The sequence below is a fragment of the Rhinatrema bivittatum genome, chromosome 2, assembly GCF_901001135.1.
Source record: "Rhinatrema bivittatum chromosome 2, aRhiBiv1.1, whole genome shotgun sequence".
NCBI classification, from domain to species: domain Eukaryota; kingdom Metazoa; phylum Chordata; class Amphibia; order Gymnophiona; family Rhinatrematidae; genus Rhinatrema; species Rhinatrema bivittatum.
The window spans coordinates 118,756,179-118,784,178 of NC_042616.1; the positions used below are offsets into that span (position 1 = coordinate 118,756,179).

General features: G+C 44.6%; 1 protein-coding gene across 1 annotated transcript; it reads left to right on the forward strand.

The window, feature by feature from the left end:
* The first annotated feature begins 717 nt into the window (after positions 1–717).
* FZD8 (frizzled class receptor 8) lies at positions 718–3,626 on the forward strand. Its single transcript, XM_029588557.1, has one exon. It carries the CDS (start codon positions 1,142–1,144, stop codon positions 2,996–2,998), a length of 1,857 nt encoding a protein of 618 aa, XP_029444417.1. The 5' UTR covers positions 718–1,141; the 3' UTR covers positions 2,999–3,626.
* The last annotated feature ends 24,374 nt before the right edge of the window (positions 3,627–28,000 follow it).

Consider the following 28,000-nt stretch of genomic DNA (forward strand, 5'->3'; position numbering starts at 1 on the left):
TAGCAAATCCCATTTAACTGTAGGGATCGCCTTTTCCATTATTGCTGAATTGTCCTCCCCCCGTTTAACAACAGGGAGTTGCCGTAGCTGTATTTGCCTTAAAATAAAAGTGGAATCTTTGAAGGCTGTGATACCAACATAAAGCTTATGAAAACATGGAGCTGTACATGAGTTTTACAGTGCATACTCTGTAGGGCTGCTCATACGGCGAAGGAACTTTTCCTGTTTCAAATGCTCACATGCTCATTTTTGGATAACTCTTAAACTGGGCACGCAACCTGCAGTGAATTGCAGCTGAAATTACCTTTCGAATGATTAAGTAGAAAAAGCTACATTTTCCGATGCATACATAAACACAAAAAAACCAGCCTAGTAAATCTGTTGAACAGAAGGAAGCATCACCACTCAAGAAACAAGAGTCCAAGAAATAAAAAAATAAAAAAAGGGGGACGCTAATGGGCCGTCAGTTTTTTTATTGCGTTCACTCTTTCATGACCCTTGTAAATGCATCAGAAACCTACAACTCGGACACAAAACGCTTCATCATGCATGAATAACAATTGCAAAAGGGGAACAAAAAAAAGGAGGGGGGGGGGAGAGAAATAAAGAACTCACAACCGGAGGGGCAAGCAGACGCGATCCACCTTTAGAGAGTTTGGCAGGCTGAAGTCGGCGGCCCCGCCCCCCGGCGCTGGGAGGCTCGCGGATTGGCCGGGAGGCGGGACCTCGGGGGCTCCCGCTATAACTATTCATAAGCGCCGGGGTCGGGGGAAGAGCCGAGAGCGCTTCTCGGTGGCTCAGGTGACGGGAGCGGGCGAGCCTGAACTCGGACTTCAGTTTTTTGTGAGCTTTGGTTTTCCTTGGCGGAGAAGTTCACCGCCGGACTCTTACTATTTATTTATTACGGTTTCTTTTATTGTTTTATTTCTCGTGGAGAAGTCGCGCTGCCCCAGCCCCGATCGGTGGACTTGCACGCCGGGCACTTGGACTTATTGCTATTACTACTACTGCTGCTGCTGCCGCCACCCCATGCTCGGAGCGATGAGAGCGGGGCGAGGGGAGCTGTGAGCGCAGGAGGAGGAGGAGGTGGTGGTGGGCTCGGGCTGGGGCTGGCATCCGGAGCGCCCCCCCGGCGCCGAGCATGGATCGCGGGCACCTGTTGGCGGCGTACCTGGCCCTAGCCCTGGCGCTGCTGCCCCCCTCCGGCTGCGCCGCGGCCAAGGAGCTCTCGTGTCAGGAGATCACGGTGCCCCTCTGCAAGGGCATCGGCTACAACAACACCTACATGCCCAACCAGTTCAACCACGACACGCAGGACGAAGCCGGCCTGGAGGTGCATCAGTTCTGGCCGCTGGTGGAGATCCAGTGCTCGCCCGACCTAAAGTTCTTCCTCTGCAGCATGTACACGCCCATCTGCCTGGAGGACTACAAGAAGCCGCTGCCGCCCTGCCGGGGCGTGTGCGAGCGGGCGCGGGCCGGCTGCGCGCCCCTCATGCGGCAGTACGGCTTCGCCTGGCCCGACCGCATGCGCTGCGACCGGCTGCCCGAGCAGGGCCACCCGGACACCCTGTGCATGGACGACAACCGCACGGACCTGACCACGGCGGCGGCGCCGCTGCTGCCCGGCCACCCGCCGCCGCCCCCCAAGCCCGCCGGCCCGGGCAAGGCCGAGCCCCCGGGCCGGGGAGGGGGGAAGCTGCGGCCCCCGGCGGCGGGAGGGGCCCAGCCGCCGCCGCCGCCCCCTTCCTCCTGCGAGTCGGGCTGCCAGTGCCGGGCGCCCATGGTGTCGGTGTCCAGCGAGCGGCACCCGCTCTACAACCGGGTGCGCACGGGCCAGATCGCCAACTGCGCCATGCCCTGCCACAACCCCTACTTCACGGCCGACGAGCGCACCTTCATGGCCTTCTGGATCGGGCTCTGGTCCGTGCTCTGCTTCGTCTCCACGCTGGCCACGGTGGCCACCTTCCTCATCGACATGGAGCGCTTCAAGTACCCGGAGCGGCCCATCATCTTCCTCTCCGCCTGCTACCTCTTCGTCTCGGCCGGCTACCTGGTGCGGCTGGTGGCCGGCCACGAGCAGGTGGCGTGCGGCGGCCACGAGGCGGGGCGCGAGCCCGAGCACGTGCACTACGAGACCACCGGGCCGGCCCTCTGCACGCTCGTCTTCCTGCTCGTCTACTTCTTCGGCATGGCCAGCTCGCTCTGGTGGGTCATCCTGTCGCTCACCTGGTTCCTGGCCGCCGGCCTGAAGTGGGGCAACGAGGCCATCGCCGGCTACGCGCAGTACTTCCACCTGGCGGCCTGGCTGGTGCCCAGCGTCAAGTCCATCGCCGTGCTGGCGCTCAGCTCGGTGGACGGCGACCCGGTGGCGGGCATCTGCTACGTGGGCAACCAGAACCTGGACAACCTGCGCGGCTTCGTGCTGGCGCCGCTCGTCCTCTACCTCTTCCTGGGCGGCATGTTCCTGCTGGCCGGCTTCGTGTCGCTCTTCCGCATCCGCAGCGCCCTCCGGCGGCAGGAGGGGGGAGCGGCGGCGGCGACGGCGGGAGGAGGAGGCGGCGGCTGCAAGGCGGACAAGCTGGAGAAGCTCATGCTGCGCATCGGCGTCTTCACCGTGCTCTACACCGTGCCCGCCGCCGCCCTCGTCGCCTGCTTCTTCTACGAGCAGCACAACCGGCCCGGCTGGGAGGCGGCGCACAACTGCCCCTGCCTGGCCTCGGCCGCCCCCCGCCGCCCCCACTACGCCGTCTTCATGCTCAAGTACTTCGTCTGCCTGCTGGTGGGCATCACCTCGGGCGTCTGGATCTGGTCGGGCAAGACGCTGGACTCCTGGCGGGCCTTCTGCACGCGCTGCTGCTGGGGCAGCAAGGCCGCGGCCGGGGGCGGCGCCGGAGGGGGCGGCTCCATGTACAGCGACGGCAGCACCGGCCTGACCTGGAGGTCGAGCACGGCCAGCTCGGTGACTTACCCCAAGCAGATGCCACTGTCGCAGGTCTGAGGGCAAAGGGGGGAGGGGGGTGCTCCTTGCTGGGCTCTGGGAACACTTTGCGCTCACCCCCTCTCTCCTCTGATTTTCCCCCCACCCCTTCTTGCTATTAGCATGATAATGAACTCTTAATGGTATCCATTAGCCCGGGACTTGAAAGACTGGTTAGAACAATGTACCTGGTACTGAAGACTCTCAGATCCCCCCTCGCATTTATAGGCGAGAAGCCTTGATGAAGGCGTTAATTTGACTGCACAGTTGAAGGCGAGGAGCATTAACTGTCCTAGTTGAGAGATGCTGCACTGGCATGTTTTGGGGCGGGGAGGAGGTTCCCTACCTTATTTTGAACGGATCCCTTGGATTACAAAGACATGATTGACTGCAGGATCTGGGAAATCTTTAATGACTAGGAACAAGCAAAGCCTTAAAAAAAACCATGTCTTGAGTACGCCCCAAATAAATACGGGTTTCATATGTTAAAGGATGTATTTATATAATTATTTGTTAATCTTGTAATATATGTATATATCAAAAGTTATACTGTTCTGTACATTTTTTTTGTAAAAAGTTTAGAGACTACCCTAAGAGCAAATATTTGATTATTCTATTTTGTCAATAAAATGACTTTTGGTAACTCTTTGCTAGCTTTTTCGCATTCTAAATTTGTGATGGCCTAGAATAATGGAAAGCTAAAATAGTGAGAGACATGACACAAGCTTGCCTCGACCCTTAGTCCCGAGAAGAGTTAAAATCGAATTGTGAAATTGCTGGCAGTTCTATTTTTCTTGATTTACGTGTTTTTCTGGCACAGGGAGGCAAGTTGCTAAGTGAATCTTTAAATGTTTCCTAGCTCTGGCTCTACCCCAATTACAGAAGTGCAATGTCTGGAAATGCAAAACTGCTTCCACCTGAATGTCTCTAGAATATGTACGTGGATGATCTTCTTTATGAAGGTAGTCACTTAACTTTGGACCAGGTTTAAGTCGTCACCGGGAAGTTTTGGAAAGCATCTGGCTTTTTCATGACATGGTTCTCACCTTAAACTCAGACGTTATAGCCACATTTTCATAAGTAACTAACGATTATCCTGTATGGTATGTATAAAAAAAAGACATATTTCGATAGATCGGCTTTTTCTAAAATCAAACAAAGGTTAGGTGTCTTAATAACTGTAGGCTGCTTGTGTGTGTGTTAAAGTGTGGGCTGCCTTTTTTTTATATTAGAGAAAAATAGTATTGTCCTTCTGTCAGCTAATTTATAGGAGTAGAAGGCTGTTGAATAAGCAGAAATTGTTGAACTTTTTACCTGTCTGCCCAGTGGCTAGGCCCATCATTTCTTAAAGGGGAGCTAAATGAATAGGGTTAATCTGTAGGGAACTTGGGTCTTTTCAGCTGGAAAAAACTTTGATCTTTTCTCTTCTTCCAACCTGCTGTATAGTCTGAGGTTTCTTTCCCAGCGCCCCGACCCTCTTGTTGCAGACCAATTGACCACCGCAGAGCCTTAAAGTTCTTCAATTAAAGACATGTGAGACTTTACATTAAAAAAAAAAAAAGGGGAAGACTTGTAACAGTTAGTGAACACCAGAGGGAAAAAAAAAAAAGGGAGAGCAGCCTTTTAAACAGCTTTTTCCTGCATTGTTAGCCAGACTGCAGGCAGCAAGGCATGGATTGGAGCATCATAGAAAAGAGCCTTCAATGCCCTACAGGTGGTCTGCTCACTTAATCCCCCAATTTAAAGAGTTTTCCTTTGCAAAACAATTGCATTACAAAATTCCTTTCTTTTTCTCTCCTAATTGAACCGATGAACAACTGTTATGAACTGCCAGTTTAAAAAAAAACCTTCAGTGCCAGAACGTAATGGGTAAAGTTCTAGGAAGTTTTTTTTTCTAAACTGAGCTCTCTTCAAGCTGCTGCAGGAAACAGCTCCTCTCGCAGACCTTGCTTCTATTCATATATGAAACGTTTTGTTTTCTTTTTTTTTTAATGTCTTCTACTTTTTTTTTTTTTTTTTTTACTCCAGATTAGCAATAATTTAGAAGTAATTGGTAAGGATGTGTGTGCACAGTGAAAAGATGCCCCCAGGTTCCTAATTAGCGTGTCAATCAGGATAAGAGATAGGAGCCGCCCTAGTAATGACACAGGCATCAATCATGCGTGGTGGGAGAAGCCTTGGTCACCTCACTTCACCGTGACTTTAATTTGTTTGGATATGGCTGTAAAGTGGAGGGGGATTTCCGATTGCCATGAAACTGGATCAATGAATGGCGGATTCTAGTGTGTTTGGGTTACACAGGCATGGAAATGATTCCTTACGAAATGTATGATCTGTACATCAGGCTTTGTTTTATGCCTTCGGCTAGGAACCCATCTGTCAAATCCAACTAGAACTCATAAATTGCTTGGTTTTTTTTAAATTGTTACATTTTGAGATCATTTTTATTCTGCGTGGAAATGGCTTAGTCCCATTGACACAAAAGATGTAGCAGATGTAGTTTTGTTTTAACCTCCTCCATCCATTCTCTCTACCTGTATCCATGCAGGTTTTGTCTTCTGGTATCCCCCGTATAGTTACCACCCTAAAAAGACAGCTTTGAGTAAGAGGGTTTGCTCTCAGAGGAGATGAGAGCTTCAGGGCTTAATGGAAGCTCTGGCAACAGGGTGTTGAAAGAGGAGCTATTTTCCTTGGGCATAAACCGAGCTGTTCCCTTCCTAAAACCTGAGCCCTCCTCCACTGCCGCCTTCCCAGGGCTGGACCAAGGGACAGCCAGAAGCTGGAAAGTGCTGAGGCCCTGCGGTTGCACTTCTCTTAAGACTACTGGCTTTAGAAGTAACCAAATCATTTACAGGAGGATAATAAACTTTTTTTTTTTTTGTTTGTGGGGAAAGAACTCATGCCAGACTTTCCTGGAGAAAGCTTTAGGGCAGTACGAGGCTGCAATCCATTTTATTTTTTTATTTGTACTTAAAATATTTTGTTTCTGTAACTTCCATACAGATCATGTCGGTGGCGGATAACTTGCTGCTTCAACTGCTCTTCAGGGCCCAGCTGCTGCCATCTGTCCCCCTCCCCTCAAGAGCAGCAGCCTGGAGAGCGCCCCCACTTTACGTGAGGATCTGATGTAATTCCATTGCTGTACTTCTTGATTAGCAATTACAGAACTGAAGGGCCAAGCATTTCCTTCTGAGATATGTACATTCACAACTTTTTTTATTAATTCATCATTCCCATTCATTACTGTGTTCTGTATCTTTAATCTTTTTTTTTTTTTTACAGTGTTTCTTTTCTTTTAAGTGGGTATTAAAGGGAGAGCGTTTACAGTGCTCAAGAATGGCAAGCGCTACGCCCTGTCTTAAAGAAATAGGGATCCCTCTAATGGTTTGGGTGGTTGTATATCACAGTATACTGTACTTGAACCTGAAAGCGCTGAAAGTCAAAAACAAGAGGCTGAGCTGAAGCAGACTCACCCAGAGCCAAAACCACTGGGTGGAAAGGGTCGCAACAACATCTGTATGCAGTTTCTGACCTCCAAGTAGCTCTCGGTGAGCAGGGCTTTCCCTTGTGTACTTTTTTAAAAGTGGACAAATTGGAATTCAAACCGTCTACAGTAACGGCAAGTTATACTTAAAATTGCAGTCTGGAGATGAAACTCAATAGCCTGAAGTTAACCAGTGGGCCCTTCTTTTTTTTTTCTGTCTTGTAAGGGTTTCAAGGTAAACAACGTCCCGTTGAGAGTTTGACCTCACTGATCCTGTTCTGCAGCGCCATCTGCAGGTCACCCGCCAGATTGCGCCTACTCGCCTGCCAGCTCCAATGCAATTGCCATAAACTTGGGTTACTTTCCTAATGAGATTCACATTCGTCTTTGGCTGATTTTTAGATGTATTAAGTTTACAACATTTAACAGGGTTTTAATAAGGAAGTAATTAAATGAGCTCATTTTGACTGCTACTGTAATTGAAGCAAATGGGATCTGCCAATTTAAAGGAAGCAGACAGTGCTTGGTTTTCACTGCTTACAATAAAGTACTGTGGTCGCAGTGTAAATTTACTAGAAGGCATGGATATAAAGCTTAAAGAAAAATATAAGGTGAAACCTTTGTATTGGACTAATTTCAATGTGTGTATATGTATATATATATATAATATAATTTTGTTTACTAATTTTATTTCCAGGCATTACTGAGGACAATGTTTTAAAAAATCACTTAAGTCCTTGTAGATTTCATATTAATTGGTCATTTCCTATTCAGCAAAATTAAGGAAGGCAACACCCATTTCAAATTTTTAACATATGGTGCTGTTTTCTAGCAGGTTTGATGAACTAAAGCATGTGATCCATACAGCAATGAAGGCCAAAGTCAAAATAGAGCATCACCTGCAGAACTGGTGAATTGAAGAGTCTAGGTTGCTGTATTTGGTCTGGCAGAGAACTGGATTCTTTCAGGTTGCTATGCCTTTTATGGGGCCAGCCTAGGACCAGATAAAAGGTGATGCATTTGCATGAGTGTTCAAGACCACATAGGTCTCTTCAAGTAATGCAGCTGCTTCTGTCACTGTTTCCCACGTATGTACCTTTCTCCAAATGCTGAAGTGGGATCCAACATGGCCTCAAAACTCGTGTACCATCTTTGCAAATTCCCTATTTGGTCCAATAAAAGGCATATTGAAGAAATCATAAAAATTATGTACTACAGATAAGTGTAAATTTAGTTATGTCATCTTTATATATCTTAAAATCTACAAAGCACCTTTCTTTTGTTATGAAGAAAAAGAGAGAGGGTCTAGGAAGGGACCACTTGCCATGGTTTAATCCTTCCATGTTTTAGGGCATTTTAACCAGTATAAAGAAATATATTAGTGTTGCATTTCTAGCCTGGGCACCTGCTCATGTGTTAAAACACTCAAATTCTCTCATATTTTATGATGTCACCAGAAGCTCTTCATGGAAAAATGTAATATACTGCAGCTCATCTAGTCTCATCTGTCTGTACATTTACACGTGTCAAGTGTCCAAAGCTTGCTCAAAGCCTGAAATTAGGTGCAATGGCTGAAAAGCAAGTTTGAAGATGCTGCTACTGCTGCAATCCTTCCTCCTCCCTCCCCAAAAGATAAGACCCAAAGATTAAATTGGCACATGTAAGCTAGTTTATTAAATATTGGGCTGAGGCTCAGGAAAATTTCTGGGACACTAGTTTAAGTCCCTTCTCGCCCTGGCCCGGTGGCTTTAAACAAGTCGTTATGTTTTCCCTTGCATTTGTATGACCAATGTTTTAGCTCTTCTGCCTTTGTGTCCCCTATTGGAGGCTTTTATGCAAGCTGAGTACCAGAAATAGGCTGTTGGGTTTTCCACTCCATGATTGGTTGCATACATGTTTTTAAAATACTGCATTCTAACACACTCTGCAATCAAGTTTGGGTGAAAATAAATGTATACTGAATTACAACTGTCCTGCAGTGTGAACCTGCTAGGGCTCTGAGATAACGCTTTCGTTTCCCTCACCCCTCTCCTCCGGTGTTAATACAGAGAAATTATCCAAACTATACTTTTAAAAAGTTTAGTTAGGCCAGATTGCTGGCTTTGAGTGCAGGAGACTCCAATGAGGCCAGCAAAGCTTGGGCGCACCACAGAGGCAAAGCACGTGATCCGGGAGAGGCAAGGCCATTACTACTGTGATGACTCCTGCTGGCCATTAGAGTATTCCTAGGGGTGAGACTTGGAGGAGACTTCCCCCAAAGCTGATGGCATGCCTGGCTGATACCAGAATGCTCATCTCAGGTGTGAGGGATGATTTACAGTAATTATTGTGGTGTTTAAAAAATCTTTATATGATCTTTCATGTATTTTGTATTAAAATTGGAAAAGCTTTCCCTCCTTTTTTATTTTCTTAAAATCAGGACAGGAAATCTCATGCCCGCCTCTCCTTCCAGCTTGCCTCAGGAAGGAAAGAGTTCTTCCTATACTGGAGCATCCTGTATCAAACCAAGGACCCACAACATCTAGCAGAAAAGCAATGTGTGCCAATAATGTATAGCAATGAAGCAGGTCAAAGGTCGTCTTACAATGTTAAAACTGATTTACTTTATTCCCCCAAAATAGCTTTTTATATTAGGCAGCCCCTGGTACCTAAGGAGCATAGATGCTGGCATCATGTTTTGTGTTGTTTTTTTTTAATTCATGGGCCAGCTGAACTAATCATGTGATGTTCATGGACAGCACAGCTGGCCATCTACGTTTAAAAATGTTTGTGGTGCCAGCCTTTATACCAGTCAGACTGTGATGCCCAATGAAGACAGGATTTCCTGCACTATTTTTTGGGTATTCTTCTCCCCTCCCCCATGTCTGTGTGAACATTTAGAAGGAATCTCCCCTCTGCTCTGCCACAGTATCAGTATTTGAAAGGGGGCACTTTTGATCTTTCACCTACTCTCTCCCCCCCCCCCCCCCCCCCCCCCCCACACCCACTGTCTTCATCTTCCTATGGAGAACTGGTACTATCAAAAAATGTTACCTGCCCTGGCTCACATATAATGAGTAATGTAAGAGATGATGGGAGATAAAGACAAGTTGGTCCATCCACGCTGCCTAGTTCTTCTGGTCTCCACTGCTAAGTTCCCAGCTGCCAGACATAGAAGTTTCACTGCTTGTAGGATATCACTCCTTATCCAAGACTGTTTTTATTTTCCTCTGTGGTCGACTACCATCCTGGTAGATGAACACAGACCTTCCCCCTCTGTATGGTCTCACTAAAACAAAATTAGCCCTGTCCTCAGCACTCCATGCTTTCCACAGGAAGTGCAAACAAGAGCAAAGTGTGGGGTGGGGTGTGGGACACCATGGAGAATTTGATACTGTAACATTTTAATTTATTTTAGAAAAAAATCTTTTTGCCTGGCTTCAATTTGCCTCAAAACACACCTAAATGAACCTGAAGTTCAAAGACTCCTCTATGACAGTGTTTCCCAGCCCTCTCCTGCAGGCACACCTAAAGGCTGGTTTTCAAGATAATCCATAAGAAACATGTATGAGAGAGATTTACATACATTGGAGACCCGCTGTATGCAAATCTCTCATGCATATTCATTGTGGCAATCCTGAAAACATGACTTGTGATTTTGCCTCTAGGAAAGCTCTAGGCTGCTCAATGCCATTAAATAGCCATGTCCCAAACCCATTTGCTCATTATGTGATTTAAATAACAGACTGGCTGGAAATGTTCTCATATATATATATATATATATATAGACAGATAATCCGATTAGCGGCTTGAGTCATTTCGTGGCTCACAAGACATTACAGGGGCTATACATTTTTGCTATTTTTAGTCCATAAAATAGCGCCAGGTACAGTTCCATGACAGCCTCACAGTCATCTGTCTGGTTTGCAAACTCCTGGAAATCAAAGCCCAACAACACCATTTCCTCATAATCCATCATTCAAGTCTAGATTTGTTTCCCCTGACGCTGGAGGGAGACATTTTGCTGTCATGACACTAGGAGGGGAAACGAGAAAGCAAAAATATTTTTTTCTCAGAAAGGGGAGGGGGTGGAGGTAATATACAGGGGGGGGGGGGGGCGACGGTGGAGCCAAAAAACGGCAACAGAATGTAAAAAAAAGCCTGCTTGGTCTAAACACAAGAGGATGGGAAGGAAGCCCAGAAGGAACCTGCAGAGAACGGCAGTCACAGCCCTAGAAGGCAGGGGTAATACTTTGCAAGACTGGGTGAGGGGAAGGGGGATCCCTGTGGGATTTACGTACGCATGCAGCCAATGGAGGTGCATTGCTGCTTGGCAGACTGGATGGGGCATAGTGGTCTTTATCTCCCATCATTTACTATTTTGCTATGTAAAAGGGATTTCATTTTGTTCACGTTCTGAGAAGAAACATTAACAATGTTTTCGCACGTTTTCTTTTCTTGCCAACCTGAGTAGAAAACTCCAGGTGCAATCTTATTTGTAGTTTAAAACAACAACTCATTATTAATAAAATAAATGTGGGAACGAGTTTTTGGGGAGGCAGGGTCCTTCAAAAGTTTGCCTAGTTAGGCATTTCTGGCTTGCCTAACCTGAATAGGACCCTGAAGAATGGGTTTAATATGAAAGCTGGATGCATAGCGCCCTCTTGTGACTTGCAGGCATAATTTTTCTCATATAAATGTCATGCATGCAAATTTAGGTGGCTGGGGCCAAATTTTGCCAAACTGGTACAGGTTAGGCAGTTGCCTCTATATAATTGGAAGAACATCGATGCTGGACTGATAGCATTTCGACAGAAGCTCTAAAAATATAACTTGATCAAGTTCATATGATTTGTTTGACCAAGCAGATGTTGACTGGATGGATACCGAGATGTAGCATCTGTAATTAGTGCAAGGTCTTAAAAGTTGTATATGCCTGACACATGATACCTATCGGAAGGATTGGCTAACAGTGCTTAGGAAAAATGTGAAACCTATGGGGTAACATCAAGTATCTTCCAGCATTCCTCTGATGTATTTCATCAGAAGAGATCCAGACTACTTGATTTTGAGAGGCTGATTGTCTGCAGCTCTGGCCCTATGTGTTCCTCTGACAAGCTTAATATGCATTTCAGATAGGTATGTGCTCATGGGTATATTTTACATATTTATTGCAGTGGTGGCTGGGTCATTCTGATAATAAAGATAGGCATGTAAAGATTTATATAATTCTGTAGTTGTTCCACACTGAGGCTATAGAGTGGCATGATGTTAGCACAGTTATGACATCTGACACAAACATGATAAATGATTTAGATTTTTGCCTTAAGCAGCTATGATAGGGCATGAGATGAATGTATTGATTAAGCAACATTTTATTTTCAGCATGGGTTCATTCTTCAATGTTGTGTAGTGTTAGCATGGCATTAGCACATTTATGAATACATGGTCATGATTTCTGCTTTACCAAATTGCCTTTGATTAGTGGAGGCTGCTATAGAGCATGGCTTAAGTTCCTTAACTCACTTTCTATGAGATCACTATACAAGTTTCAGAATGAGGTCAGGTGCATTGGATCTAGAGAATCCAGAAAGAGCACACCTATCTCTGTTTGCCTGAAGTCTCTCGATATAGCCCTTGTACATTTAAAGCAGTATGATTTATTTTGAATACCGGTATATAAACTGAAATAAATAAATACATGCCTCTAGCACAAAAATTATATAAACTTTGGTGAAGGAAGGTTTAATCCTGCCATTTTGGTCAGGGCCTACACTTTTCTGTCCTCAGCAGGGCACTAATCCCCATATTTTGTGTTTTCAATCTAAGCCAAAAAGCAGAGAAGGGACAATCCACAGATCATGACACAGACCTTACATTTAATCGTAGCCAAAGACATGATGTGAATTCTAAAATTAGATGACTTGTATGACTGAAACTTTTTGCCTGACACAGTTTTGATATGCAGATACATCACTCTGATTTTGTCTCATTTACATAACTCTCTCTTGCATATATACTAATTTGCTATAGCACTGCTTCTTATGCACCAGAGGATAGCTACCTCAGTAGCAACAAGCAAACCAAGGATGCATCATGTAAGACACAGTAAAGATAGGTCTCAACACCTTCAGGATTCTATTCTGGCAGAGCGGTGAGATTGTGGAATGTTTTCCCACTGGGGACAGGCATGGCTACTGCATACATATAACTTCAAAAGAAGATTGCAAAATATTTTAAAAGAAAAAGAAATTGGTAGGTATAAAGAAATTCAAGGCAAAATGTCAATTGAGAGACATACAATGACCCCCAAATTTGAAGTAAGAAGGAATTCTTTTACTGGAGCTGCATTGACTTTTGTTCTGGGTGGAGGTAGGGGATTCTTGATTTGTTGGATTTCTTTCAATGTTGGAGTGGGGAGGGGAGGGAAGGGAAAAAGTTCAGGAGTGTGCAGCCCCCTTCTGGATTACCACATAGGGATAGCTGTAAGGTTTTGCGCTGGGAGGTGGACCCTTGGCCTAGTGCAGGTTTGGTAGGCTCCCTGGTCAGACCCAGAGAGCGCCTGCCACCAGGAGGCAGAACACAAGAGGAGACAGAGGCTAGCTGGAGCTTCACAACTAGCAACCCGGGGTTCCCTTGGGTTGAGCCCTTGGTTACCCGGGCCACCTGGTCTTAGGTGGGCCTCACAGGATCTCCTTGAGAGAAAGTTCAGGGGTTTGCCCACCACAATCAAGGGTGAGCAGTCAATGTTCAGGCTAGGAGTCCGGGGTGCCAGAGAAGGCCAGAAGTGTCTCTGAATGTAGGGCAAGGATCAGTCCGTGGGTAGTCAGCCAAAACAGAGGTCAGGTTCCAGTGATCAGTCCGTGGGTAGTCAGCCAAAGCAGAGGTCAGGTTCCAGGCAGCAGTCAGACATGGTCGTGTTCAGGCAAAGGTCGATTCCAGGCAGCGTACAGACATGGTCGAGGAAACAGGCAAAGGTCAAATCCAGGCGGCGATCAACGTAGTCAAGGACAGGCAGAGGTCAGTACCAAGAAGACAGTCCAAGAGGTACTATCTGGGGAGATGCAGGAACAGGAGGATGCTGGAATGGGACTGGAACAAAGACTGGAAATCAGAGGCAAACTAGAAATCACAGCGTGATCGACCCAATTGCCAAGGCGAGGAAGTGAAGGTAGGCACTTCCTCTTAAGCAGCGTTCAATCAGGGCGCGCCGTGGAGCTGGGATCCACCCCTGGCCCTTTAAGGGACCGGGTGGTCCATGCACGTGTGCCTAGTGGTGAGGCCAACGCCATGGAGGACGCCGAACCCTACCGTGAGGCCTGGCTGTAGGTGGAAGGCCCGGTGACCACCGCCACGGGACGCCAAGGCCTGGCTGTGCTTGCTACTGCTGCAGGGGAGGTCGACCCGGGACCCGTGGAGGAGTTAGTGAGGTGAGCAGGCCCGTGTGTGGGCCGAGCGTGGATGGGACTTGCAACAGTACCCCCCCCCCCCCTTCTAGGCGTCCCCCTCGGGCGAGGCTTGTCTGGGTGTGCCCTGTGGAAGGCCCCTAAGGAGGTTCTTGTCCAGGATGTTCTGAGAAGGCTCCCAGGAGTTCTCTTCAGCCCCATACCCTTCCCAGGAGAGAAGATATTCCCAGCGGCCTCGACGCAGACGGACATCTAGGTCCTCTCTTACCTGGAGGGTGTTATCAGGTTCAGTGGAGACTTGCGGTGGAGGAGGATCCCTGCAGGAAGGCCAGGAGAGCACGAGCGGCTTTAACAGGGAGACGTGGAAGGTATTGTGGATACCCATGGATTGCGGCAACTGGAGTTGGTAGATTACCGTTCCGACACGATGGCGGATTGGGAATGGCGATTGCCAAGGCGAGGAAGTGAAGGCAGGCACTTCCTCTTAAGCAGCGTTCAATCAGGGCGCGCCGCGGAACTGGGATCCACCCCTGACCCTTTAAGGGATCGGGTGGTCCGCGCGCGCCTAGGGGCGAGGCAGACGCCATGGAGAACACCGAACCCCACCGTGAGGCCTGGCTGTGCTCGTTGCTGCTGCAGGGGAGGTCGACCCGGGACCCGTGGAGGAGTTAGTGAGGTGAGCAGGCCTGGGCATGGGCCGAGCGCAGACAGGATGCGCAACATTAAGGGGCAGATTTTCAAAGGGTTATGCATAACCCCTGAAAAGCTGCCCCTTCCACCTCCTGTGCGCGGTGAACCTATCTTGCATAGGCTCGGTGGCGTGCGCTGGCCCCAGGATGCGTGTAGGTCCCAGGGCTTTCCTGGGGGGGCATGTCGGGGGCGTGTCACGGCCGGCGCTTCATCGTGGCAGGGCCGCGGGCGTGGTTCCGGCCCAGGGGCGTTCCGTGGGTGTGGCCGCGGCCTCCGGACCAGCCCCTGGACTGGAACATGGTGCGCCGGCAGCTGGCCGGGGCAGGCGTAATAAAGGTGGGGGGGGGGGGGTGCGAAAGGAAAATTCCCTCCGAGGCCGCTCCGATTTTGGAGCGGCCTCGAAGGGAACGGAGGATGGCTGCTTGGCACGTGCAGACTGCTGATTTTGCGCAGCTTTGCGCGCACCGACCCTGTAAGTTATAACATGCGAGTGGCAGCGCGTGCATGTTATAAAATCGGGAGTAGATTTGTTCACACCGGGTTGCGCGAACAAATCTACTCCCGCGCGCACACCTTTTAAAATCTACCCCTAAGTTTGCATATAGCAAGTATTGGTCTTTTTTTCAATAAAGAATACTAAGCACATCCAATATAAATATATATTATATATACAAAAAAACTCCAATAGGAGAAGGAAAAAAGCACATCAACAATTATACAAACTCAAAAATAAAAAATAAACATTTCATGCAATCCTTTATTCAAAGATAACCACATTGGAATAAAGTACACACAGATATCATTAAATATTCCCTAGAATACTTATGCATATCCTTTATAACACATTGGACACATATTTCCCATTCATGATTATATTGAATACAGATCTAACAAAGGTAGACCCTCTAATCTAAACTGCTGCTAATCTATAGCTAACAAACTGGGTGAACCAGTTTAGAAAGCATAGCATCGAATCAAATGAATACAGAATGATAGATCACACTCAATGATAGCATCCTAACAAAACATCTCATATACTGATAAATGTAACCAAAAATAATACTGAATATCGATATTCCTATGGGTGTTGAGCTGTGATGTCCTGATGATATGATGTCCCAACAAGGTCCTTGTTTCGCCAATCTGGCTTCCTCAGGGGAATTCTCAGAGGAAACTATCAGCAATGAATTGAACACCCAAGAATGATTGCTACAATGGATAGCTAATAGGAAACATAAATCATAAAACACCTTAATATACTCAGACCATATTCAAATAAACCCCTCACAACTACAATTATTCCATAGGGTTACCCTTCAATCGCCCTAAAACCTATACTCAATTATTAAGATTTAAAAAACTAATCTATGTTACTAAAAACATGTTGGAAAATTCATAAATAATCTATGTTACTCTACTAAATTTAACTATAAAAAAGTTTATATTATCAAAATATCCTTAAAAAATTAATACAAAAAAATATTTACCTCATCTCGCTCCCACCTTGTCACCTTAGGGGGAGGGGAGCTAGAGATGTAACTGGGTTTGAAATTGCCTCGTGGCTAGATAAACTGTTTTCTTGATCCATGTCTGCTTTCCTTATGGAAGGGCATCTCTAAGAGGGGACAAGATTTATTGTTGATCATTCATAAAGGAGACTCTGGCCCCTGCTTCTTTAAAACAATCTATAATTGCCCCAGAAAACTAACCTAGACTCATCCCTTTGCTACAGTTATCAACCAATTGCCAGCATACCACATATGGTGAAAATAGTTGAGAGGGTAGACCAGATCCCATTGGCCTCATGTCTAGAGAAGAATGAAAGGCAGGGTATTGAATGGGACGTAACACCAAAATGGTTATGTTGGCCGTCCATGTAAAACTTGCTTTAATTGGATAGTGGAAATCATACCCTCTTGATTCTATTAGACAATGTAGCTGCTTTTGATTTGGTAGATCATGCTTTTCTCATGAGTAGATGCAGTTTTGAATTGGTTAGCCTCGTTTCTTTCAAAATGAAGTGTTTCAGTTCTAGCTTGGTTCTTGGTCTCTGTGGAACACGATATATCTCAAGGCTTCTCTTTGTCACCACTACTATTTAACACCTTTGGCAAAGTTACTATGAGATTTTCTAATAGTTTACCCTTTGAGCTTGAATATCTCTGATTCATTGTCCAGGTTTAAGCTGGCCATTCAAACTAAGTCAGATTAGTTGCTGGCTAATAATCTGGTTCTGAATGAATCAAAGAGTGAGATTTTGTTAGTTAGCGATGATGTTCTGTTTTCCAACATGTCTGTAGTGGAAGTGGGAATAGGCAGAATAATCATAAATGAACAGCTGGAATCACTTGGTGTTAGATTGGACTCTTCTCATTCTATGGAGTATCAGATTACACAGATAGTACGCTTCTTTATTAGACAGAAATTCTTTCAGATTGATAGTGAAAGGTTTGGTACTCTTTCACTTGGATTATTGTAATAGTCTGCTTATCAGCCTCCGTGTAAGTCTGGATGCAGACTTAAAATAATCGAAAACATGGAAGCATGTACTATCTTTGGATGTCCTAGGGCTACATCAGCACTACATTTATTGTGACATTTACACTGGTTGCCAGTGGAGCTCCAAGTTCATTTTAAGATTCTTTCACTTGTTTTCAGGCTGTTACAAGGTAGTGGACCCCCCTATCTGAAGGAGAAACTTAGTTGGTATATTTCCACACATGGCCTACCAGCTTCCCAATGTGCATTATTGTCTGAATCTTCTTGTAAGGTACTGAAGAAGAAATCTAGATTGAATCAGTTGTAGCCACTGTGTCAATCGTAGTCACTCAGCTATGCAATAAACTCATAGTTGACATCAAAATTGAACATAGTTATCTTTCTTTTCAAAAGAATCTTAAGTCATGGTTGTTTTCTATGGGAGGTTAACATCTGTTAATAGAGGGTTGTAAATTGCCACTGAAGAGCAGTTATCTATCTGGCTTTCTTTATAATTTTAAGAACATAAGAACATAAGAAAATGCCATACTGGGTCAGACGAAGGGTCCATCAAGCCCAGCATCCTGTTTCCAACAGTGGCCAATCCAGGCCATAAGAACCTGGCAAGTACCCAAAAACTAAGTCTATTCCATGTCACCATTGCTAATGGCAGTGGCTATTCTCTAAGTGAACTTAATAGCAGGTAATGGACTTCTCCTGTCTAAGTATTGCATTACTTTTATTTGTATTGTGAGTCCTTTGTTTTTCTTGTAGAGCACTTTGGACAACCTGTATGGGCCGGGTAAGTGGTTAAGAAATGCTTTTAAATAAATCAATAGAGTTAGATCCAATTATTATCCTGAAGGTCAGGAGCGAGGCCCCCATTTACCAAGGTAGGGTGGTTTTATAACAACGCTAGAGAGTCTCAGCCTTGTCATGGCAAAGATGATTCTACTCTGTGGCGCACCCTACCCCAGCAGAAACTTTAAAAAGCAGAGCAAAACCCTCAGTGGAAGAGATCACTGAGGTAGAAGGAGGTTCTCACCTCAAAGTCAGGCCCTCTCAGTATTACATCACTCCAAACAGTCCCTGGAAGAGGTAAATGTCTATTTGCTTATAGTAAACTGCGAGATTATTGTACTACTTAATGGTTTGGTTTCTTCATATGCTGCCACCATGTGGAGCCCAGATAGGGCCACCAAGCGCATGGTGGCAGGAATTACTGTATAAAGCAACAAATACTCAATGCCATAACAAGGCATTCTAGTGCCTGGGGCAGGCAATCATATTTGTGTGCCACCATCTCCCCCCCAGTTGAACCTTGCTCTCCCCAGTGGTCCTCAATTTCTCCCCAACTCCCCTCAGTGCTCAACCCCCAGGTCTTCCCCTTTCTCTCTCCTCCTCTCTTCCCTAATGATTCTCATCCCCAGCCTCTCCAAATTCATCCCCCCCCCCCCAGTGTCCTCAATCTCCCCCCAATCTCATCCTGATACCTCACAATAGGCCTCAGTCCCCTCGTGCTCAAGCCCCAGGTTCCCCTCTTTTTACTCCAGTGATCTTCTGTACCCAGTCCCCTTCATTTCATCCCCACAGAGATCCTTAATCCGTCCAGCCTCACCCTCAATCCCTCCATGGCTTTGATCCCCCTCGCCTCCTACTAGCGCTCAACCCCTATGGTTCCCCCTCTCTCTTTCCCTTCTTCTTTTGCCCTATGGTCATCTATCCACAGCAACACCCCCCCCCCCCCACACACACACACACACACACACACAAAATCTCTCCACAGTGGTCCTCGAGCCTCCCCCAACCCTAATCTTTGGTGGTCAAAATTCCACATTCTCCTTGCAGTAGAAAATAAAAGGCCACCATGGCTTTACTTATCTTCCAGCAATTCTCCTCCTGCTAATCTCCCTGGCCAGTAGCAGAGAAGGTAGAAGCTCCTCCCATCCTGGCCCACAGAATTCCTGCTTCTCTGGGGGAGGGGGAGCAGAAGCAGCCTAGGACCCCCACTCTGCTCCATCTCTGCCACTTCACCTGCTCACCTTTCTCAGTCAGGGCTGGGGGAGGGGGGCAAGGAATGGATTTGTCCTCAGCAGCCTCCTCTTCTCCCGCGCTCCTCTGGTGGGGGAGGGGGTGGGGGGGAAAGGTGCAGAATGTATCCGTGCTCCCCCTCATTTCAGTGCAATCCTCTCCTCGGGTGTGGGGGATTGTGCTGCCTCTCTTGCATGCTGCTCCAATACTCCGCAGCTCAGAAACATGAACAGGAGAGGCGGAAAGTGCTTCAATTAAAGCAATCATCAAGCAGGACATAAAATATGCCCAGCTCACATTTTGAACATTCCGTTGTCTTTTTAAACTCAGTTAGGCGCTGTTTTCCTTTTCATATCACATTATATATACTAAAGAGATCACCTAGCTTATCTTTACCAAAAACAAGCAAAATATGCTTGGATAGAGTGCTTTCAGTATGCTGTGAATACAAAACAAAGAAAATGTCGGTTTCCTTTATCAAAAAATGGGTGTGCATATATGGGATAAATAGTAACAGACAAAAAGGGGTGAATTAGTGCTCTCAAGAAAACTTTAAATCTTTTAAAAAAGATCTTAAAACTTGGCTACTCAGTCAAACCCTCAAAGACAGTATAGGATAAGACTGCAGTCCACTCCCTTGGCGTGTCCCACCTTGGCCATGCAATCTCCCTCCAACGACTACCACTTTGACTCACAGAAACCTTCTTGACTTTTCTCTGTATCAGCTATCCCCTTACATGCTTTGAGCACAGATATATACCTAACTATATTGTATTTGTTGATTGATATTAATCTATTGTTCAGAACCAGTTTCTGTTTTTTCTGTTAAATGCTTTAAATGTAACAGGTTGTTGTAAATGTAAACCGGAGTGAAGGCAATTTCTGCTATACCTCGGTATATTAAAAAAAAATGCTAAATAAATAAATTAAATAAATAAATAAGTTTCAAACTTGTGCTAATGTTAAGGAAAAGACATATTGCTTTCTTGTAGTGCTGATCAATTCCTCTAGAGGGCAGCAAACAAGCTCAAATGTGCATAGAATGGTGGCCATTCTAGGAAGCCTGTTAACACAAAGCTTCCAGAAATAATGATTTCAAAGAAGGGCTTAACCACGCCTGATGCATAATTTCATTTTAAACTTAAGTTTTTGCTCTGTCCTTTAACTACAACTACAAAAAGTGCTCTAGAAAATGAAGTGAGAATGAATTAAAGTAAATGGAGCTAGATGTATCATGCTCTTTATTCAGTTTTCTCATGTTTCCGATGGAATTTCAATGATGCTTTAGAAAGATTCACTATATGGTCTTTTTCACTACTGAAAATAGGGTTTATATGGCTTGTATTAAGTATTACATCATAACTCTGTATGTTTCCTCCCCAAGTTTCACAGTCTCCACCTTCATCTGCTGTTCACAAGACACTTTGTAAAGTTGGAAGGCTAATCACCTGCAACCTGTAGCACACAATGATTGAAGCAATCATCTGATGTGACTCCCATTAGGGCTGCCAACGGCTTCTATTTATTTAAGATAGGTCAGTGCACAAACTTGTAATTCGGCTTTCCTTATTGATGACTACAGAAACACATGAGCACACATACTAGACATATAACAGCAGACATAGAAAGGCAGGGCTGATTTAATATTAGGTGCCCTAAGTTAACCTTCAGCCTTGCAAACCCCCACACACCCACTCATCACCAATGAAATTTAAGAACCTCAGGGACCCCCCCCTCCCACCCTGAAATTTTGATAATTAAACTCATTCACTCTACTACTACCCCTCCTGGAATGATCCTGCAAAACATATAATTAGATATGACTTTTAAATATTAACCTGTTTCATATATAATATAATATATTGTTTTTTTTATTCATTTATTTTATATTCTGCCTTTTAGGCATGTAGTTATTTCTCTGTCCCCAGAGAGATCACAATCTAAGTCTGTACCTGCGGCAACGGAGGGAGAAGTAACTTGCCCAAGGTCAAAAAGAGTGGCAGAAATCATGTTAGTGTTTGATGAACATATTATCCATGATAGTTGGAGGCAGACTGCAAATAAAATCAGGAAACACAAACATTAATAAATTAAAAGAAATCCATCCCATATTTGCTAAGGCGGTCTCTCTCTGAAATGGCTGGCTGGGCTGAACTAGAATGTTTCTCCTCACTACTCAAAAATAATTATAAAAAACCCCTCCTTCAAAATGTTGAGAGCTGCAACATTAGTTCTTATAGACCATCATACCCAGAGCCATTACTATTTGCACAACAGTTCAAATGTTATAATCATCAGATATTAGTTTCTTCTAGTCTAAAGTCAATTTTATTTCTACATTTTTTTTTAAAAATGCAAATAAAATTCAACTTAGCTGACATCCTGGGTAACACTCAGTCCATCCCAACATGGACCTGTGTTTTGACTGGGTCTGCATCAGGGGGAAATCCAGCCCTAAATGTTCATCCACTTATCCTGATATTTATTCTCCGGGCAGCCATCTATTTTGCACCTTCATTGATAAATGTTGCTGTGATATTTAAATAGTAAATCAATGCACATGATCTCATGGTACTCTCTAAAAGCATTCACTCATTCTGTGCCAACAAGAAAAAAAATACTTTCACAGTGTTCTCTAGTTTTGACATTTGAGGCCAATAATCAAACAAGCCTAAAATGTGTAACTTATCTCGCTAAAATTAGTGAGATAAACATCTTGATGAATATTCATGAGTAAAGTTCTCCAGCTAACTTTAGCCGGATAACTTTTAAACCTAACCTAACAAGCTAAAGCTGGTTAAGTGGCCTTACAAAAAAAATAATAATAATTCCCGAGTGGGCCTGTGGACAATTCCAAGACCCCCAAGCAAAATGTTAATCATATGACCGAGGCTCCCACCTACTGCAAACCTCTCCAAGTAGATTTCTCAACTGAAATCTCTGAAGGGTCGGGCACCAGCCTTCTCCCTGGTTAGGCCAACTCCTCTCCCTCCATGCCTGCTGCTTCCACCCACCGATCTGCCTCCCAGCACACGATATGCTCGTACCACATCCCAGCCGGCTCTGGAAGCAGAAGCTGTCAGCGCTGCTGTCAGAAGAATCTCTGTCACAACAGTTTGAGCACCCCACGATCGCAGAGGGGCCGGTGGGCTTTAGTTCAGATACAAGGTGGGGGGAGAGGGAAATTGGGGTGGAGGGAAGGAAGAGAGGGACAGGAGGAGATACGTAATTGGGGGGAGGGGGAGGGGAAGACTAGGCTACCTCCAACCCTTCAGATTTTTTAGTTTAAAATTTAACTTGGGATCTGGAAGGTGGGAGCTCGGCTTAGCAGGCCAAATGATTAACATTTTGCCTGGAGGTCAGGGAATCGGCCACAGGCCCAGAGAGGACTTTAAAAAAAAAAAAAGTATGGCCACTTAATTGGCTATATTGCTTTGAATATAGCGGTTAAGCTTTAAGTTATCCAGTCACACACAGCTGGATAACCTTTGAACTACTCTGAGGCAGTCATAAAGTTGTCCAGCTAACTTAGCCGGATACAGCTGAAAATCATCTAACTTAGCCTGATAACTAAACCCCGACCCAAAATGCCCATTTTTTATGTGGCTAAATTCTAACTGGATAAGCGACCCACTCATGCGGCGCTCTCTTTAGAAGTCCAGGTAAAACGTGCAGGCACACAACCACCTCCTGGAAACAGGCACGAGAGATAGATACATGGCAAGCTGCTGTGCAGTTTTATAGGGCAGCTGTGCTTTTCCTGCTGTAACAAAACCAACAGTAGTCCCTAATGTCTGTTCTATTTTAAAAGGGGATTAGGTGCCTGTCAGCAGCATATCTCCTTGAGTTACAGGATGCCTCTGCAGCTGGTCTGATCGCTGCACCACAGCGCGTGTGGGCGTACAGTTATAGAACCTGCTTCAAGATGCCACTTCTCCACATTCCTCGGCATCATCAGTATAATGAACAGGGCACATAGCCTTAGTTTATTCATTTATTTTATAAAATACATATCCCGCACTCTTCTCAGCCCTAGCTGGGTAACAACAATCACATCCATAAACTAATAAACTGACAGACTAAAATGACAATTGACTATATGCTTCTGTGTGTTAGTGTATTGTACATTATATATATACACACACTAACACATTGTTTACTTTCACAATTTGCACTCTTTGCCTTCCTCCCCTTCTCCTTCTGGGTTCAGCCAGTGCCATTTTGCAATACGATACCAGTGAGACAGGAGTTACTGGGGATCATTCCTGCCCACATTACACCCCATGGATGGGGGTGGGGTGGTCTGGGAGGTGGTATAGAGTTGAATCTGTGTTTTTAAATTTCGTTGGCACAGGTTTTAATTGCTGAGAGAGGGGGCAGATTGTCTGCTTACTGAACACGTTAGTGCATGCCCTTGTAAAATAGCAGGCACGAAAAAAGGGACATGAAATGAAACCCAAACAAAAATGACCCCCCCCCTCCCCCAAATGAAATGAAAATTGTTTGTATCATACCTCCCCTTCCCTTTTTTTCTCCCTAGAGTACATCTTTAGCTCCTTTAATCTATGTATGAATGGCTTATTATTGTGCAGCTCCAAATAAGGAGGACAGAGAAACTGTGAAATCAAGCAGAGATATCTCCACTAATTCAACATGTCTTTATGGGTGAGAGCAAGCCAGGAGTATGTGCAAAACTTCTCAAACACATAAGAGAAGTATCCCGGACTGCTCGATCATTCACCCTCGCACTCTTAATGGATCATCCAATCTCCAAGTAGTCATAGAAGGTTTTCTGGCTCAACCAGCAAAAGTGGTGTGAAATAGTCCTCACCCGGAAATAATGCCTACTCTTTGTCTACATTCTGACACCAAACTTTTTATTAGAATTTGTGGAAGGGGACCCATTTCCAGGCGAGGACTATTTCACACCACTTTTGCAGGTCAAGCCAGAAGACTTTCTCTGACTACTTGGAGATCGGATGATCTGTTAAGAGAACGACTCATGATTACACATCATCATCTTCAATTTAAGATGAGTCCCCCTGCTGCAGTTTCCACGAAATGCCAGCTGACATCAGGGATAGGTTATTACTTTTGAAATTACTTTATTATGCAATATGGACTTGTGTTGAGAGTTGGTGATTCCCAAGAATTGATGTGTTATATAGTATGTATTTATATGCAATTGAAAAATTGATTATATTGATATCCTTTTGGGTCCGCACGGGTGAATGATCGAGCGGTCCGGGATACTTCTCTTATGTGTTTGAGAAGATTTGCACATACTCCCGGCTTGCTGACACCCATAAAGACTTGTTGAATTAGTGGAGATAACTTTGCCTGATTATACATTAATTTCTATGTCCTTATTTGGAGTTGATTGTTTTAGGACAGTTTGCTGGGCTTTTATTTTTAGTCTTAATATTATTGTGCAGGCCATGCACCATTTTGGTAGCCCTCCTATGATTTACTTCCATCTTAGCAATGTCCTTCTGTAAATGTGGTTCTGCAGAACTAAACACACTACTCAGCTGGTTCTGTGCAGAGCAAAACTAACATCCCTCTTTCTAAGCATGATGCTTCTATTTGTGGTGGTTTGATGGTATTATGGAAGAGCTTTTTTAGTGATTGGACCCAAATTGTGGAATTCAATACTATTAACTGTAGGGTCAGAAGTCAACTATCTGGCACTTAGAAAGTGAAAACACGGCTATTTCCCAGTTTGAAGTGTTGACCTAGAAATATGAGAAGCTGTGGTTTTTATTTGCTTCTTCTCTAGTAGCTCAGGATACAGAGACAAGTTTTATTTTATGATTTTTATTATTGCTTATTTGTTGGAATAAATTTTATTTATGATTATATTTGTAACATTTGTTGTAGACTGTTCTGGTCAGCCTTATGCTGGGCAAACAGTACATAAAATCTGGAACTAAAGAAATAAATAAGTAAATAAAAACCTATATGTTACCTGTATAATGGAGAAATATCATTCTGTGCTGACACAATGAAGGGAGTGCAGCTCTTGAAAGTTAGTTACAAATGTATGCAGTTAGCACAACAAAACGTTTTCAGCTACAAGTTGCCTGGTGACCTTTATTTCTTTTTTAACACGGTTTCTAGTATTTCAGTTTATGAATCTTTTGTAATTGCTGGACTCAGTTCACTCAAGTCCTTTTTGGCTTCTAGAGGGCAAATAATGGAAAACCCAAATTGCAAATGTTATCAAAGCAGATATTCTAAAGACAGTAGGCAATACGCAGGAGGAGTTGATTTCATTTACAAATTCCAGTCTGCCCACAGACCTGCCTCCAAACACCCATTCCCCCAAATATATACAGCCCTCAGACCTGAATATTAGTTACATTTCTCTAGGCTGGTGTAAGTCTGAACTAAAGAACTGCTACTCTTCCTATAAGAGAAATTTTGGCATTTTAAATTTTTATTTTTTATTTATTTTTATTTTTTTACAGTTGTTGAAAAATTGTAATACTAACTGCAACAAGTCTTCTCCTTTTCTAGCATGAAGCACCCAGAAACATTTTTTAAGAATCACCGCCTATTTTTAAACATTGTCTAAACCTTTCCTTGAAAAAGCTGCTTTTAAAGGTCTAGTGCTAGGGATTACAGCATTTACCTTTTAAAACCATTTTGCCCACATTGTTCTGCCCCCATTAACTGTGAGCAGATTGGTTGTTTGTTATATATATATATATATATATATATATATATATATATATATATATATATAAAGTTGTTCTGTTCCTGCTTGTAAGCTAGTGTGATGTCACAGAAGGACTACAAGCCCCTATAATCCTATAAGAGCTATTTCAACTCCAGAGTCAGTGCTCTGAACCTGTGACCAACCTCTCCTCTTTCCTCCCTCTCAAGACTGCAACCAGTAAGTTTCATGACTTGATTATTTATTGGAATAAACACTGATGGAATTAAGACAAGTTGTCTTCATTGGAGATTCAGTATCTGGTTTAGCTGACTGATTATCAGTGCATGGGTGCTATGAGATCAGAACACCCTGACACCTAAAATCTCTTTTTCACCCTGCGCATCATCTCTCATCTTAATCTAAGCCTCTTTTCTTTTCAATAAACATTTTGTACCCTTCCTCGCACATACACTTTCAGACACAACACACGCTAAACAAAAAACAGAAGCCTCTATAATAAATCCCTCTGTAATAGGACCCAACAACCATGAACAGAGCTATGCAAATTTAAGACGATAATCTAATGTCCGGTTTTGCTTGTCTTGGGCAATGACCACTTTCAGCTTCAAACTCACTCGCAAGCTAAATACCGCTTTGCTCTACGTATAAGCAGCTAATAATTTTTTGGAATTTTTATCTTATATGCAAATAAAATCACTTCATTTACAAATCACTTCTTCCATTTCTGGAAAAACTAGTACAAAATAAGTTCATATAAAGCAGTCCTTCCGATGGAAAGTGAAGTACAGCAATTGTAATGAATGTTAGCCCAATTTCTTGAAACGCAAACTCGCCCGACACTGGCCGTGTTCTTATAGACCTGAAGATGTACAAGAACCAGCTTCATCCTCCTGCTCCTGATGCAGATGCAATGTGTCGAAACACGGCCGGTGTCGGGCGAGTTTGTGTTTCAATTGATTGAAGGCAGCACATTGGGTGGAAAACCAGTGAGCAAGCCAATATGATAAGTGTGATTTGTAAATGAAGTGATTTTATTTGCATGTAAGATAAAATTTCAAAAAATGATTAGCTGCTTATGTGTGTGGAACAAAGAGGTATTTAGCTTGCGAGTGAGTTTGAACCTGAAAACGGTCATTCCCCAAGACAAGCAAAACCGGACATTAGATTAAATTTGCATATCCCTGTTTGTGGTTGTTGGAGACCTCTAACACTGACACTTGTGCTATATACATTTTCCTCATGCATGTTAACACTTTTACCATAACCATTTGCCTCTGTTTCGGAGGATCACGTGCCGACAGGCTGCTGGCAGGCGCAAAAGGTAAGACAGAGGTCAGGTTAGGGGGGAAGGGAAGTTCCCTCATAGGCCGCTCTGATTTTGGAGCGGCCTGGGAGGGAACGGGGGAAGGCAGCACGGCTCGGGGCGTGCAAGGCGCACAATTGTGCACCCCCTTGCACGCGCCGACCCCTGATTTTATAACTTGAGCGCGCAAGTTATAAAATCGGGCATTCATGGTACGCCCACGCGCTGCTTTGAAAATCTACCCCTCAGTGTTTCTCCAGAAGAATTAAGCAGGATTTCCTTTTCAAATTGTATTTTTTCCCTATGGAGGATGTCTATGTTATATGTAAGCCCCTCCCAGACCAGGGGCCCACAGGGTCTGGGCTTCTGAGCGAGCTGAGTGCCAGTCTCTCGGGAGGACTCCAAAGAGCAGACGGTGAAGGGCACCAGGGCCCAGAGGTGAAGAGGGTGTGTAATGTGCCCTAAGCTGGATAAGGATCTCACCCTGTGACTTCCTCTGACTGCTCTTCTCTGCATCCCCAACAACAACCACAGCAGAAAACGAAACGGGGCTTACTCTAAAGATATACTTTAACAACAAAACCTTTATTTTCTGGTGATACCAGCAGCCCGAGTATGCAATATAGAGAGAAAAGTCATTAATTAAATCAGGACACACAGGCTTATACAGGAAAGGTTAATAGATAAGCTCCCCAATAAGTATAAACATCGTCCCCTTAGTTACAACTAATCCCCTCTCCTCACCCAAGTAGTTCAACGTACACACAAAAACAAAATGTCCTCTCCCTTCATACATGGATTTTCCCTGTTCTCAACGGTCAATGGCTCTCCAGATCCAGCATAAAGTATATCACTTAATATGCATCAGTACTCACTGGACACACAGCCGTTCCCCTCAGATGCCAGTCCAAGCAATTGCATGGGACTTTCCCCACTGTGCCTGGCTCTCACCCAGCAACAGTGGCATCCT

What these genes read in the sequence shown, in the direction of transcription:
- FZD8 (XM_029588557.1), top strand. Translation starts at nt 1,142, where the DNA reads ATGGATCGCGGGCACCTGTTGGCGGCGTACCTGGCCCTAGCCCTGGCG.